This window comes from Hirundo rustica, chromosome 5 (assembly GCF_015227805.2).
Source record: "Hirundo rustica isolate bHirRus1 chromosome 5, bHirRus1.pri.v3, whole genome shotgun sequence".
Lineage (NCBI taxonomy): Eukaryota > Metazoa > Chordata > Aves > Passeriformes > Hirundinidae > Hirundo > Hirundo rustica.
This window is the reverse complement of record NC_053454.1, coordinates 36,535,663-36,552,204: the sequence shown is the minus strand read 5'-3', so window position 1 is coordinate 36,552,204 and position 16,542 is coordinate 36,535,663. Positions and strand designations below refer to the sequence as shown.

General features: G+C 37.3%; 1 protein-coding gene across 5 annotated transcripts in view; it reads left to right on the top strand.

Annotated features, from left to right (window-relative positions):
* The window catches only part of TBCK (TBC1 domain containing kinase), a 90,028-nt gene that overhangs the window by 17,951 nt on the left and 55,535 nt on the right, over positions 1-16,542 (top strand). For all 5 annotated transcript variants that reach the window (XM_040064385.2, XM_040064384.2, XM_040064382.2 and 2 more), the window contains 11 exons: positions 4,027-4,141; positions 5,612-5,685; positions 6,665-6,806; positions 7,306-7,366; positions 8,670-8,731; positions 9,481-9,542; positions 9,908-10,056; positions 10,977-11,115; positions 12,510-12,609; positions 15,758-15,807; positions 16,096-16,225. In XM_040064385.2, the coding sequence (XP_039920319.1) occupies positions 4,027-4,141; positions 5,612-5,685; positions 6,665-6,806; positions 7,306-7,366; positions 8,670-8,731; positions 9,481-9,542; positions 9,908-10,056; positions 10,977-11,115; positions 12,510-12,609; positions 15,758-15,807; positions 16,096-16,225 (1,084 nt within the window). The remainder of the gene's footprint in view (positions 1-4,026; positions 4,142-5,611; positions 5,686-6,664; positions 6,807-7,305; positions 7,367-8,669; positions 8,732-9,480; positions 9,543-9,907; positions 10,057-10,976; positions 11,116-12,509; positions 12,610-15,757; positions 15,808-16,095; positions 16,226-16,542) is intronic.

Below are 16,542 nucleotides of genomic sequence, written 5' to 3'. Positions count from 1 at the left end.
AATATGTCATGCATGAAGTAGTTTTTAATTTTCCCTTCAGCAATCTGTGGTGTCTGTAGCAACTACCATGCTGCTGGCTGTGAAATGCCTTTTTCCACTAATGCTCTTCCTGCTCCAGAGTTGAGCAATGATGAAATAGGAGGGAGATTTTACCAACAGAATCCTTGATGGCTGTGGAATGCCACAGGAACTAGTAGGTGATGTCATCAGACACAATGCTTAGGAGGCAAACTTTTGTTTGATCCAGAAGAAACCTTGGATTAGAGGAAGTTGGAAGACAGGAAAATATTGAAGAAAATTTCACATGTGTTTGCTCTGTATTCCCTTTCTCCTAGGCCTCTGCCTGCCTTTTTTTTTTCTGGATAAAGGATAGTGGTCTGAAATAACTTTTGGTCTGAGCTAATGTGACTATTTTTAGGATTTGGAAGACCAGTAATTTTTTCTAAAATGGAAATAATTAGTTGCAAGAAATTGTTTGTTCCTAAAGCATCCTATCTTGGAGTCCAGTTCCCACTTCTACAAGTAGTTGCATTATCACCCCCATTACTCGCAAATAATAAGTTAATAAATAGCCACTTAAACTGAATCATATATAGGTAATATTATTTGGGTTATTTTAGCAGGAATTTAGTGTACCACATTTTTGTCACAAAGTTTTTGGTTTCTACATAAAGCAATTTTTTTTGTTTGTTTGTTTGATCTTGCATTTATGTTGACCTATGGCTTGGGCAGCTCTCCTTAGCTGTTCCTTCCCAGGCACTGCTCAGTCACTACTGGGTGAGTATGCTCACTCTTAGCTCTCCAGTCCCCTGACTGTTTTCAGGGCTTACTGTATTTACTTGGTTCCTGATAATGCATCTTTCTCACTCTCTCTGCTAAAATCTGATCCTTTTGAAAAAGATAAGATTCTGGGTATGCCAACTTCTTCCAGTACTTTCCCTTTCACCCTGGCTCAGAAGCTGTTCTGATTGGGATCAGGGAGTGTAGTGGGTGCACTAAGAAGCTTTTCTTCCCACCCCACCCATCTGGATCCAAAAAGTGACAACAGTCTCCTAAGCAATCAGATTATTTCATCAGTGGGTCTGCAGAACCACAAGAGATTGAAACTCTGCTAAAACATCTGTTTCCTGACAGGTTAGGTTTATTATTCCTGAAGTAGACTTCCAGAAAATGTTTTTGTGTCCTTAACAGTAAGAATTCAACAGACTGGAGATCAGGCTGGCTGCTAAGTGGAAAAGTTAATGTTTTTTGTGAAGGCACAATGCAGCCACCTGTGTACTATTACAGTGTGGAAATTAGTCATTTGTCTGGTATAGCTTTTGGTCTGACAAGTTCTGGAGGTAATAAAACAATTCTCCTTTTTGTGGGTTTTAAGTCGACTTCCCTTCTCTCTCCACCCACAAATGCCATGCACATGCCTCTTAACCATGCTGGGTTTTGTACTGTTGGCTGAACTTGCTCATATCAACTTGTAGAGGTTTTTTTTTTTTTCCCCTCATTCTACTTACAGGATGGATCTGAGGTAGGATTACAGTTTTCCTTAGTGCTTCTTCTTTCTATGCATTCAAGTTACAGCCCCAAACCAGGTATTGGTTTTAATCCTTACAGTCTTTTAATTCATGATTTCTAGTATGAAGGAACACAAAATTGCCTTTTTTCATGGCTGTGTTTCTTCTCCAAACCAGGACAACCATTAAATTTAACCAGTTTGATTTTATACCCGTGTACAATGTTTTCTCTTGAGGAGAACCCCTGTTCAGAGGCCTAGCTGACGAGGCTACAGCTGAATAGATTTTTTTTTTTTTTTTTTGGCATGCAGATTGAGGATTAAAATGCAGGCAGCTTCTTGAATGTGTGTTCCTTTTGCAAAGAAATTTGTTTCTTTTCCTGCTGGTGGAGAGGGGTGACCTTATCTCCTGTGTTGTTTCTGGTGCTTTTGCTGTTGTTCTTTTTCCCACCACCTTCTTTTAAAGGATGGTGCTGATACCTCTGCAGTTCAAGAGGCCCAGAAGTTAAACAGGGCTACATCTATCATAGTTCAACACTGGCTAGTCTATTGAGAAACAAGCTTCCAGCTAAGTGGGGAAAATATTTCTGAGTCTGCTCAGATCTTGACACCAACGTTGGATTTTTGTAAGTGTCCTCTTCATTTAGAGCAATGTTTTCTTTTTCTATTTATGGGGTTTTTTTAACAGTCAAGCTAACCTAGAGCCTGGAAGCAGCTTTCTGAGTGTACCTCCTGCATTTGCCAAAGGCTGATGCAATGCTGACAGTGGCTGGGAGAGAGCTGGGACCCGCTGAAGCAAGGGGACAGCCTTGGTAGTGATCTCTGGTGAGGCTGGGAACATCTGCTGAGCTTGGCCTCTGGGAGTTTAAAGGACAGAAATCTCTTGGCCTTGATAACAGCAGTAAGTGAAGTTGTCAAGCCCTTTGGGATTAAATGCAAATCTCATGGGTTGTAACAGCACAGTGTATTTTCCCTAACATAGAAGAGCTCCACAAGGTGCAGCAGCGCAGTGCCGAGGTTGTTACGCAGAGTTCCCTCTCTGCTGAAGGACCGTCAGAGCGCTGAGCACTGAGTGCACTTTGGAAAACAGCTCCCACTCGTGTGATCCCGATCGTTGTAACAACGTGAAGGGTTCATCTTAAAGAGCAAAGAATCCCAAAGCTGTGTTTTCGTGTATGTGCCCGGGTTCTGGGGTGCTTTTTTAATGAATTGCGAGAGAATGTGGAGAATAAATGGGTGGCTGAGGCCCCCTGGTGCCAGCAGAACAGACTGCCTGCGTCCAGCAAACAGCCGCCGAATTCCACTTTTAGGGTAGTTACTTTGGGGCTTTTAATATGCCATAATTACTTCTATTTTTTAACACAGGGAAGCAATATTTAGGCTAGAATATCTCGTGATGTGTTAATTGTTCACATGCAATTGTTCCCTTACTGGAAACATTAAATACGCCATCATTTATTTTTCATGTCTTGTTTTTGCAAAAATGAGCAGAAAATGAGAGAGGGGATTCTGTTCGCCACCATTATCACTGGTATTGCAAAGTTTTTCAATAAGCAAGAGAAGGTGATGAGTATCCTCCAATACAATGCTATTGGATGTTATTTTTTAAAAATGAAACCTTAAAAAAGGGCTGTTAAGTTAGGTTTTTATAAGCAGATATGTTTTGATTTATGGACGTTGTGTAAACAAGTGCCTGCAGAGGAAAAATTATGAAAAATATCTGAAATAGCTGAGGGGGAGTGGACAGAATGAGGAAGAGTAGAAAGTTAAATGAACTCTCTCTAGGTGACATGAGATCTGTGCCTTTTGTTCTTATTTAGAGTGTACTTTGGAAGCCTATCATGGTGATCTGTACAAATTCCTGATCAGGTATTCATGGAAAATCCACTTTAATGCTATCAGTCTTTAGAGAAAATGGTAACTTTGGTCAAAATATATATAGTTATGTCAAAATGTTTGGGGTGGCAAGCTTTGTTGTTTCTTTACAAACATGGTAAGGTTGATACTTCCAGAGCTGTAAAACAAAACTGCTGAAAATGCAGTTTTCTGCCCTTTTTTTTTTTCTTATTTTAGATTTTGAGATGACTGAAGACTGTAGGTATGATCTCGTCAGGCCTCTCTGCTGTCTTCTGAATAAGCTGTGGTTACTATCTGAGTTCTAAAAACTTTTTGTTCAGGTGAACTTTTTCATTAATATCAGTAGGAGACTTAAGAAGAGCAAATAAAGTTAAGAGAGGGTTAAGATATTTTATTTCCTGATTAGGTGAGTTTCTGTTAAAGAGAGTATTTTATACTTTGTCAGCATTTTCTACACTTCCTAAGGACCAGTTCAGGGTTTAGAAACCTGGTTGTGGGATTTTGAGGAGACGTGTGTATGGCATGTGTGTATCCCTTAAACTGCTCTGGAATTGTAACTGTCTCACTTTTGTTTGGAATAGCTGTGGAACACTACATTGTTACAGACTAAAAAGGGAAACATTCACTATGTCCTGTTGTTGATTTATTTGGTTTTTTTTCAGTTCTTCAAGGATCTTATGCATAGCATATGAGGTTTTGCAAGGTTTACAATATATGAATCAGCATGGAATGGTCCATCGAGCACTCTCCCCTTGCAATATTCTTCTGGATCGAAAGGTACAGCTACAGGAATAAATCCGTGGGTTTATTTGCTGCTATCAAGTGCTGTGCTGTGTCATAGATTGAGACTGGACAGTCACAGTCCTTTCAGTGCGGAAAAAAAATTGCAGATCTGGAAAGTTGTTTGGTTTGGATTTTGGTTTTTTTTAAACTACAATTTTCCCTCATTTCCTAACTTTCAAATGTAATGCTGAATTTATTGTTCCATTCTGTCCCAAACCACACTTTTTCTGCCTTCTCCAGGTGGTAATCTAAGTCTACTTGTCATCATTGTGATTAGTTGCAAGACCTTCCTGGCCATTTGAATAGAATAATTCTTATGACTAATTAGCCATCACTAATATTTCTAGTGCTCCATGGTGATATGATACTTGGCTTTTAAGATATCAAGGGGGGTTTTTGTTCATGTTAAATTACTCAAATTTAAGTGTCTGTCAATTCTGTTACCAGACTATTGAGTTGGCAGAGTGGAATACAATTTCTGCTCATAGAAGCTGAGAGAAATTGATTGCTATTGGTGTCCTCAGAGCAGTTTCTTCATCAGAACCAACAGCTAAAGAGTTTAGCCTGTCTGCATGACTCCTCTACCAATCCTTTTTTTAACTCAGTTTAAGTGGAATAACTAGATGCTCCCCTTGGAAGGCAAAGACAAAGGAGAGGACAAGAATAAGGAACAATGTATATTTTTAAATGCTTGTAAGCAAATGAAAATCATAATAATCCTCTAACATGCAAAAGTACTCTGGGATTTTAAGATACACCTAAAATGAATAAAAGAACAGAAAAGGGCCATGAGACAATAAACTAAGCTCTCCCCTGCCCTTTGAAAGCTTTCTGAGGTAGCCTTCCTGTTGCACCATCTGGAGGCTGGCTGAGTGTAATTCAAAATCCAGTAGAAATAAGTTTAACTTCTGTGCCTAATTTTTTGTTGTTTTGGTGTTAGCCTTTTGTCTTCACAGTTTAAAAAAAAAAAAGTATCTGGAAAAATTGTTTCTTTGAAATATGTGTTGATACTGATAAGGAGAGGAAGATAATAATGAGTTGATGGGAGGTCTGCCGGAGCAAGGCCGTACAAATTGAAGAGTTGAGGGAATAGTATTAATGTTTAGGGAGTTCTAGGAGTCCAACAGGATTTTGAACAGTTTTCAAACAGGAAAAATGTTCAGCGGAGTATTTAAGCCTTTTCAATTTACTGAAAATACAGTGTAACTTTAAAATTTCTGATGTGTTCCAAACAAAGTGATTTACATAATGCTCTTGAGACATAAAAGCATTAGAAATAATCACCTCTTTAACTTGCAGTGCAGATGAGACAGAAATGTAAGAAGGTGCTTTTTAGAGGTTTTTGTCCTCTGACAGCTAATGCAATTTGAAATATATATATATATATATATATATTTAACTTAAACACAGATTCTTCCAATGTTGGATTCTGCTGCTCTTGATAATTTTTTTTCCCCTTTTCAGGGACATGTGAAGTTGGCTAAATTTGGACTCTACCATATGACTGCTCAAGGTGTTGATGTTGACTTTCCTATAGGGTAAGGATGCAGCTACACAATACAAATATATCAGAGACTTATTTTTTCAGGAAATAAATTATGTTTAGAGCACTCCTTATACAGAAACTTCTGGTAATGTCACTAAAGAGGCTGTCAACTAGGTGAGATGAATGAAAAATAGGGAATGGGTACCATGCCAGCATGTTAGCTTAATTCTGTGTTGTCAGTCTTTATTCCCTAGATTTGCCTTCAGATACCAACAGTTCCCTATGACTTGGATTCCTAATTTCAAATTTAGGAGAATCCCTGATCAGTGCTTTGCTGTTGCCCACCAATGTCAGGTTTCTGTATCATTAAAATTTTATGATTTATTTTCAAGTGATCATACTGTATTACAAATCACTGCTTTGTTGCAGTGGAGCTTTTGTCACTTTTTGGTTTTTGGAGGTGTCAGATTAAATGCTGAGCTGATTCTTAAGACATGGCCAAAAGGAACTGATGTTTCCTTTCAAAATGTGATTGTATATTTTTTTTAGGTATTAGAGTGAAGTATTGACAAAAAGAAAAACAATAATATTATTTTTAAATCATCTAGTAGAATGTAATATATGTCCTTAACACTTTTTGTTACTTTTTTTTTGCAAATTCAGAAGTTATTTGATGGGAATACACTATCACTGAAAAGGTTACTGCCACCATCCCGAAGTATGAGTCTAGGATACACTTATTTAATATCCTAATGCTGAAACTCAATCTGTGTTTTTCCTAAGATACGTAAATATACCACTTTGAAACCTGAGGTTTCCTTTCACAAAATGACAGAGCCAGTGATTGGGATTTGACCTTTTATGTAGTAAACAGTATGCTGGAGTGAAACTTTGCTGCAATGTGTAGATTTTGACTGAATAAAATAGGCAGTATTCTGGTCTCTCAGAATGCCAAATTATGCTGATTATGTAATGGGAAGTCACGCTTTTTGGACAGATGGATGGTATCTAATGTTGCTACATCTTTCTAGGTACCCATCATATCTGGCACCTGAAGTAATTGCACAGGGAATAGGCAAACCAAGTGATCACACTCAGTGTGAGAAGCCTCTGCCTTCTGGCCCTAAATCAGATCTGTGGTCTCTCGGTATAATATTATTTGAGCTTTGCATGGTACGTAAAAGAATCATTCTCTTGATTTTGACTCTGGGGGAATAGTTTCATTAACCTGATTGCTCTTGAATGTGGGGTTAATGATGCCCTGCCCATCATCCAGGCCCAAATATCAGAATATGTTAGCATTCCTACCTGAACAGTACTGATTGTTCAAGGAATAGGATGCATTTTGGTATGTGGGATGCTTGGTGTGTGTGTGTTCACCATGAAGGATCGTTACCTGTGGAGACACAAGAATTTGATTACAAGGCAGTTACATTTAAGAGAAGTTATCAGTGATACATTTTTGCTATATCATGATGTGAAACTGTTTCTGCCATAGTTAAGGTAAATAAGGGCTTTTGTTCTTTCAGATAATTTTGATATGTCTAAAATTCTCATGTAGAAGCTTATTTCACTGGTTTTGTGTAAAGATGGAATACAATGTTATCTAAATATTTTCATGTAGTAGCTGTTTCTTTCAAATTCAAGTGTAATTTGACTTTGTTGTTTTTAGGGGAGAAAATTATTTCAGAGTTTGGAGATAGCAGAAAGATTGAAATTTATACTTATGTTAGGTAAGTAGCACAAAATCAATTTTTCAAATTTCCAAGCAGTTCTATGATTAGAGCTTTATAGAATAATCAGCTTATGATGCTCAGACCTAAAGCACTTTACCTTTGTCATCTTTCATCTGCAGATTTAAATAGGCATTTGTAGCTGTTGCTTCTCTAGGGAAGGTATGGGGCTGGATGCCAGGGAAAAAAACTTGGGAAGAGCTGGCAGTATATTAGAGTAAAGGCAATCTATTAAAAAAAAATAAAAGACAAGAAAGCATCCTCAAGAATGAGTAATTTTCATGATTATATGTTAGTTTGTGTTGCAGGATGTTTCTGAAATGAGATAGGAATTGAGGCAGCTGAAGAAAACTATACCTACAGTGCCTGTGTAGTAATGCCCAAGCAGGGAGAAATAAGAAGGACTCAAACAGGAAGACAGAAATAAAGAGAGACGAGAAGTGTTTTAGTGAACTCGGGCTTTTGTCTCTGGTTTCACCTTCAAACTATAAAACATCACCGCACCATTGGAATTTTGGCTTAATGTAGATGAGTCAGGAAGTGGGACTATCTGTGTTGCTTTAAAACTGGATTTCTGGTTGTGTTTACGTGGAAACCATGGGAAGGGGAAAGCCATGAGTTTGGAATTTGAAGCCTTGACAGTAAGTTATTATTATCCAGAGCAAACAGCAATACTGTTAAAATCAGTTGCTGTCAGGAGAAATACCTTTTTCATTCAGCACCTAATGCTTGAGTGCTGAAATTCTGTCTTGAGGATTTAGTAACAAGGCTTCCTGAAGCATCTCCTTATACTTCAATCTGAATTCAAGTTGTTGGTTTATCCTCTAAAAAGCATTCATGTCCTGACTTGGGAATTATTTGTTCAATAAAGTAGTGACAAGAACTTCTAAAATACTGCTAGTATTATCTACAAAGAGCAACAGAGGCAAAAATGACTTCAAGATTCATGTAGGTACCCTTAAGTTCTTCCAAGGATTTTTTTTTTTTTTTTTTTTTTTTTTAAATAAGTTGACAGGCTGTTCTACTTTATTTGGCAGAGACTGAAACTCAGGACTGGGACTGTAAATAGATATTCACTGTTACCTTAGATGTGCTGCTTAACTTTCCTGAGTTTCTGTCTGCATAGTTTATAATTGCATTTCTGATTTTGATAATTCACTTTCAAGTGATTTGGTGGCAGTGTCAGTAAAAAGCCAAAATTAAGTGCTCTTTATTTGAGTGGACATTTATCTGATGTCATGTTTCATTGGTATCACTTTATTAATAATCTCTAAGTTTTTATTGTTCTGTTTGTTTTTCAAAGGCTGCGTAGATGATATTGTAACTGTATTGGCTGAAGAACATGGATGCCTTGATATTATGAAGGTTTGTGAAACTCATTTGCTCTTCCATGCTGTCTTACCCAGAATATTTTATTATTGCTGCATAGTATTTTGCATATTTATTTTCTTAATTCATTTGGTCACTTGCTGTATTGCAGTATGATGAAAAACTTGGAAGTCCAAACTACATATCTAAGATCCTTTCAAGTAGCCAGCACTGGTAATATTCTTTCTTAAGATTGCTGTCAGTCTCAGTAAATGTTAATGCTCTCTGAGTAGTTTAATAAGCTATAAATTTTCTTTAAGGTTTTGGTGATTAAGTATTTTTCTTTTAGAAATTAAGTCTTCTATCTGGTCCACTTTACACATTCTGATAGTGTAGGTTTATATAGTTGAACTTTTCCTTACCCACAAAAGCGATCACTGAATTTTAGTGTCTGTATATTTTGGGACATTATGTGAAAGACCTCTGATTGTTAGCAGAAGGAAGTTGCCAGCTACTGCATTGTTTCCAGCAGGGTACAGAATATCTAAATTAAAAAATAAGTAAAAAGCTGCATACATTGCAAATTTTTCAACTTTTTTTTCACTAAGTCAAATGTAGGATTGGGAGGTGAGAGGAATTGCTTCCCCCAAATTTTGGTCTCACACAGCCAATCTCATGTGCATAGGTGTGAGATTTTATTGCCCTTAAAGGAATACCCTGTATGTTAAAAGTTAAGTATGAGCCAAGTGACTCGCTGAATTAAGCAGCAATAAACAGACCTCCTCCATATTTTTCTTATGTTTCAGGACCTTTCTGAAAATATCACTGCTCTACTGAAGAAATGCCTTACGTTCCAGCCTTCTAAGAGGCAAGTATTCAGTCCAAGGGCCTGGTAAACTCTGTGGGTCACTATGAAATTAGAAGAACTGTTGCTGAGCCTTTTTTTGGAATATTGACATTTGGGCTACCTCTAAGAAATCCTAAGTTTTGTGCTTTTCTATGTTTAAAAGAGAAGAATTAGAGGTCTGAATTTGGGCTGTAAACAGACTAGTTTGTGGTGCTGCATGAATTGAAAAATGTTGATAGACATTTTTTGCTATTAAAATTTCTGAGATCCAATATAATTCAAAGTAACTTGCTAATATTGATTACTGGGGGCCTTTTTTTTGCCGAAATGCAGTGTTTTTTGGAGCACTTTGCTCTAATTGTTTTATCCTCTTCTCTTAATTTAAGGCCAACTCCAGAGGAGTTGCTCCATGACAGTTTATTCAGTGAAGTATCCTCACTATATCCTCCCTTCCACAAACCTGCTGGTCTGTTCTCAACTTCTCCAAGGTGTGCAACTTTAACGCTACCTGAAGACATAAGTCAATTATGTAAAGGTAAAAGCAGGTAGTGGGATAAATGTCATTGGAGGGGGAAGGAAAATAAAGTGTTACTGTGTTTTCTCTCCAACAAATTATTCACAGACGCTGTTAAATGTTACAACACTAGATTAATGCAGTAAGTTGTTTAATGGAGGGAGACACAGGCAAACATGTTTTGAGTGATGTGTGCGAGCCAAAGGAGTCAAACTTTAATTTTATGCTTCAACCTCAGGGAAAAAATAACGTTAGTATTCAAGTCCATGTTCCAAAAGCAGGACATGTGCAAATATAAGGTCATTTTTTTTCCCCACTTATTAGTAATTGAATTCTGCTAGATCATAGCATAATCATAGCTAGATCATGATTTTTGGAAGTACTGGAAAACAAAGTCTTTGTGAACAAGGTCACATTCTGGACTAAATTATTAAACTTCTAAGTTTTAAACTACAGTATGTTGGAAGTGTTATTGCTCTTAAATCCTGATTAGTTTTGTCTTAGGAACTTGGAGATGTTTAGAAAATCTCATCTAGACGAAGATTTTTGCCTTGTTGGAATGAATGTGGTATGTGAAGGGGAGAGAGATTATAACTGCTCAGCAGGAATCACTTGTTTCTTATTTTAAGTCTTAGTGCTATGTACAAAACACTGTTTTGTTTTGTTTAAAAACACACAGAAAGCGAAAGTTCACACTCAGTGTATTCATGTGAGGGGTTCATGGCAATCTGCAAAAATATCTTCTTTTTTAATGACTTCTTTCCTTAAATCTCCTTAAAGAGCACTTGCAAAGGAAAGGTCACTTTTCCTCTAACTTCACAATAAGGTTATGACCTTTCAAGAATTTTTTTTTTTTTCAACAGTATGTGTTTAGAGTTGTAGAAGGAAATACAAATGACCTAAAAGGCTGTAATTTATTTTTGTGTCATTTCTCCCAATAGATGAGGATAATGATTACCTAGCAGAAAGATCAGTTGAAGAGGTTTATTATCTCTGGTGTTTGGCTGGAGGTGACTTGGAGAAAGAACTTGTCAACAAGGAAATCATTCGATCCAAGCCACCTGTCTGCACACTTCCCAAGTAAGGATGGAGAAGCACTTTAAGGAAAAGGAGGGAGGATGGATGGATGGATGGATGGATGGCAAGAGAACATACTTAGTTTAAAAACCTGTACATGTGAAAAACACTTAAAATGGCATTCTTGAACAGAAGGAAATTGTCATTTCCCCTCTTATCCAGTTTAAGTCATTATTTGAATGCCTTGCATCTGTCACCTACCTATTGCTTTCTGAAATTGAAAAGATGCTGGTGAATTGGAAAATACTGAAATGGGAGTCCCTAAATTTTGTACACTTTGCAACAGAATTAAGTTTTAGTAATGATTTCTCACTATGCTTCAGAGGGATATTTGTAATTTAATTTCATATGTTATGTAGTGAATTCTCACATTCTGAAATCCCTTTCACAGAGCAGCAGTGCTGAATGCCGCAGCAGTTATTCAGATCAGCTAGTTACTTTTTTTCAAAGTGCTTTGTTTTATGACTTAGAACTCTGAAACAGCATTTTAGTGATTGCTGCTTTTATCATACTGCTGCACATGTTGCAATTTTATGTAGAACGTTGATATTTTAATCCTATCATTTGATCTTAATAGCATAATTATGTGCCCATATATATATCAATTTACTGGATCTCTGTTGAAAAAACAGATGGAGTATGTGTACAGCCAAAATGCAGTATCTTTTAATAGAAAAATGGTGGAAATAGATTTTTAAGTGTTATTTTGATATCAAAAATAGTCTGAGAGTTCTGAGGGGTTGCTTATTTCTTTGCCCATGCTTGAATGCAGGTGCTTTTCAGTTATGAAAGACAAATATTTTCCACCATACTGTCTATCTTGAAGATGAGAGTTAATTTCAAAAGTACAGTCTAAGTGACACTGAGTATACTAGGTTTAATTCTGAAAATCAGTTTCATGTGGCCTACTTTAAAAATATCATAATAATGGAAAATTTGTGTACACTCTATCTTGGATACATTTGTATCCTTAGATGGACTGCAACAGAAAAGGTCAAACTTCTGCTTGGGGTTTTTTGTCATGATAGCAACTGCCTTTCATATGGTAATAATATTTTATTTTTACTTTTCACGGTAAATGACAGGCCTGGTCTGTTAGAGATCAAGGAATAAAAGGGGATATTAATCCCATATCTCATAACTCTTTCTTTGTGTGCAAAGCAAAGTTACAGAAAAACTGAAATGTGCCATTTTACAGAAAAAGCTGTCTGAATAACTTAAGGTGATTGTATATTCCCTTGATAGCAGGTTTCATGCCATGCAGTCAATACAGTATACTTCTAAGACCTAATACTTTGTTTTAGAAGAGGAAACTTCTTGATGTAAGAATTTTTTTTCCTAGCTCAAGTCCTGTGTTATAAAATGACCTGATTCTTTTTTTGTTCTTGTTTTTGAAGCTTTTTATTAGAAGATGGTGAGAGCTTTGGGCAAGGACGAGATAGAAGTTCCCTCCTAGATGATACAACTGTGACTTTGTCTCTGTGCCAGCTCCGAAATGTAAGTGTGTATTTGCATTTCTTATGTTATTTTCTGCAGAAACATTTGTTTAAAGGGAATATGTAACAGCAGGTCCTACTGCTGTTTATACCAAGAGGAGTGTCACTGATTCCAAGAGAACACTTAGTGTCCAAGTCAGATTCTGGTTTGTGCTATTAAACTGCTTTGCCTGCAAAAGCTTAGTAAATTTGATTTGTCTTCTGTCCCTCCCTTTCCTTTTTCTATTACCTGTTTTGTTCTGGTGTAGTGCAAATATTTCTGTACCATCTGGTATTCTACACGATTGTTACAACTATTTTGTATGGGAATGTCTTCTGTATGCTTTAATTACTGTCTGTCAATGGCTCACATTATCCAAAAGAAAAATCAATTCATTTCTGTTTCAGCTTCTCAAAAGCTTTATAGTTAACATTGGAGACCAATTTTCCACTAGTTGATTACTAGTTTCTGAAATATATAGCATGAAACGTCTAGTTCAAAAGATGTCTTCAAACATTTTGCAAAAAATGCTGTAATGCAGTTTTCTTCCATCTTCATTGGGAAAATCAGCATATGAGAACTCATGATTTGGCTTGATGTAGTGATCAGTTACAAGATTTACTGCATGTATCACTGAAATGCTTTAATTGTTTAAGTGTCTTTGTTCATTGCTACAGTTTTGTTTGTAACTGGCAGTAACACTAATTATATTGTGGTTATACATTTCACCTATCTTTGTTTGCTAAATTTGGTGTAGTGGTTTAAGTGTCTTTTCTGCTGTGAGATAGGATTTGGAGAAAAGCAAGTAGGCCCAGCTTAAAGGTACAAAGATAGATTTATTAACACACACTAAAAGAAGGAAAAATGAGGATTAAAATGAACTTTTTAAAACAGTCTTCCTCACCCACAAACTGTTCACTTTCCTACAAACAACATAAAGAGATAAAACCTGTGATTTTTAGTCAGTTCTTTAGGGAGAGGAGTCTCTCTTAGTTTACTATGGAATTTTCCCCCACTGACAACCTAGAGCAGTTCTCTTGTGGGTTTTAACTCTTACAAAAACAGCCACCTGGGGAAACCTGCTTCTGCCAAGTCACTTCCCATTAGCGGTTTCCTAAGCTGCTTATGGGTCATGGACTCATGCATACTGAGGTGTCACTTTTTAAAGATGAACAGCTCTAAAGGCAAAGGATTCTTCATCTCAGGGAACAGAGGTGTCTTCTCACTTCTTCGCTGGTGTAGAGGGCTTCTCACCCCTCTTTGTTTAAGCATCTCATGGTATCACAAAAATCACAACTAGTGATTCAATATCACTCAGTCCATCACAGATACCTTTGCTTAAATCTATAAGTCTGAACAATCATCTCCCCAAATGCGTATTTTCCCCATGATTTAAAGGGATAATCTACATATAGAGTTCATTACTATGGCTCAATAAGAGAAGTCTAGCTTAAAATGGCAACCTCCTCAATCCCTTCTCTCAATAGTTTTTCAACTCTCTCTTCACTGACTGCATCTCTTTATAGTTTGATTACTTTGGTTTTTTCCTCTCTCTCAGGAAAGGGTTAGAGCTTTTTATTTTGTGCCACAAAAGAGTAGAGCTTTATTGCTGTCAAATTGGGAAACTATACTGCAGTGTTTGCAGCTTGCGTTTTATAGTAGCATATGGAATTCTCACGCTTTTTAAAAAAAACACCCTTTCTATATGATTACAGGGGTGAGTAAAAAAAAGAAGGTGACTCCTGACTCTGACACCTTAATTTTGGAGGTAGTGTGTCAAACACTGTGTGAACACATCTCTTCAGTAGAACTTTGCACTGCTTCACACAAATGCATCAAGGCTGACAAAGAACTGGGTTATTTTCTTCAGTTGGTCAGTGGGGCTGGCGAGGCAGGAGGGAGGTTAAAAATATATAACATCTATTTTAAAAATAATACACCCTGCTGCTTCCACTGTTGTTTTCATTAGAGGGTATGTTTTTTAAGGCTTTTAAAAATCATTTTGATCTGTAATTTTGGATATTGCTGCCTACTTCTATAGATGCAGCAGGAAAGAATTATTTACTGAAGTTTCCTTTTGTGGAAGATGCAAGACCGAACCTTGCAGTGTTAGTTGAAATAAGTTTTTGAACTTGCGCAATTTTTCAAACGCCTTTTATAGAGCAGAGCACGATGCTCATAATCAAAAGAGGAGCAGTACTGAATGAACTGAGAATGAACTCTTCTGTCAGCCCCAAGAGGAACAGGCTGTGTGCCTGCAAGTTAAGGGCTGAACTGCAAAACAGGGCACTGCAGGAAACATGGCATTAAACATTATTCATGCACCGTAAGATGTCTGAAAACTTCAGTCAAAAATCCAGCCATGTTTGTCTGTCACCTTTGCTGAGTGTATTTCCTAAAAGAAGTACAAGTTTGCATAGCTCTTGAACTGATTAGAACCATAAAAGCAAGTTGTGCAGTTGCTTTGCAGCCACTTGGATAGGAAGTCCATGTAGAAAAATGAGGAGACAAAGACCTATGTAATACTACTGATCTCTTAATCCATGGTGCATATAAACTATTTTTTGTGTGGAAATAGTTTTATGGATATCTTTAGGCAGGAGAACTTCCATCTACTCCAAAAGCCTGTATTTGTGGCCTTGCCCACAAGACTAGACAGCCACCGAAGGTAAAGGAAGAGTCTTGACTCTCTGGCTTGGTGGATAGTTCTGCTTTTATTCTTATGTCCTGCTCAGCCTTGAGACCCTACCGGATGGAAAGCCGGTGCCAGAGAGTGCTGGCTCCTCCCCTGCCGTGGCTTTTTCCCCCAGGGGGCAGGGCCCATAGGTGAGACCCAGAGGCACCCCCCAATCAGTGTTCAAGGGGAGGAAACAGGATCAGGTTCCATCTCAGTGAGGGGGGTGGGCACAGCTGGACAGGGACAGATAGAAAAGAACATTACAAATATAAACCCAGTTAATGCATTACAACATGTATTAGCAAAAGGTTTTAGTGTTGAAGGCTCTGTGCTTCATTGCTGGTGAAGGACTGAGCTAATGCTTAGGTCTCAAGGCAAGTTACTGAATTTGGAAATTAAATTCCTATTTAATAGTTTTTGTACTCCGCTAAGATTTCCACTTGAATTCTGAGCAGCATTCTGATAATGAATTATTTTTCTTCCTCCTTTCAGAGACTGAAGGATGTTGGTGGAGAAGCATTTTATCCATTGCTTGAAGATGAGTAAGTATGTGTGTAAATTTGTACATCTGTAACACCCTGAATTTTGAGTTACTAGTTTTATTTGAGTGGCATATTGCGCAGCTAGACACAACTGCCTCCCAAAAGCAAAACTAGCATGTCTTTGGCTCTGAAAGTCAAGAGCTGATAAGCACACTGCACTTAAGGCCCTGATACCAAACTGAGGATCTGAGCCTCTGTTTCTGACTTAGAAATGCTTTGTGTGGTATTAATTATTTTCAGTGATTTTTTTTCTTGCTGTTCACTCTTACTATCCTTTTTTTTTCCCAGGCAGCCAGCTTTACCTCATTCCAACAGTAGCAATGAGCTCTCTGCAGCTGCTACTCTTCCTCTGATCATCCGGGAGAGGGACACAGAGTACCAGCTAAATAGAATTGTCCTGTTTGACAGGCTGTTGAAGGTATGGAGTCCTTGGCATGCTGGATAATTGGATTTGGTCTGCTAATTGGAAGATTTTGAAAGACCAAGTAATTGTGAAAGGAAGCAGAGATACGAGAGACCACAGTAGGAAAGGGGGAAGATAAAAACCCCTCAGAAGTATAAGATTGAAAATAAAAATAGAACAAATTATTCTCAGCACTGGTGAATATAAAAGTAGATTTTAAAGTATACACATGGAAATAGAGCTGCTGCTAATACTGGTTATTTACTGATGAAAATAATTTTACATCCTTTATTTCATAACAGACTAAGTTATTATAGGTATAAATATATTTC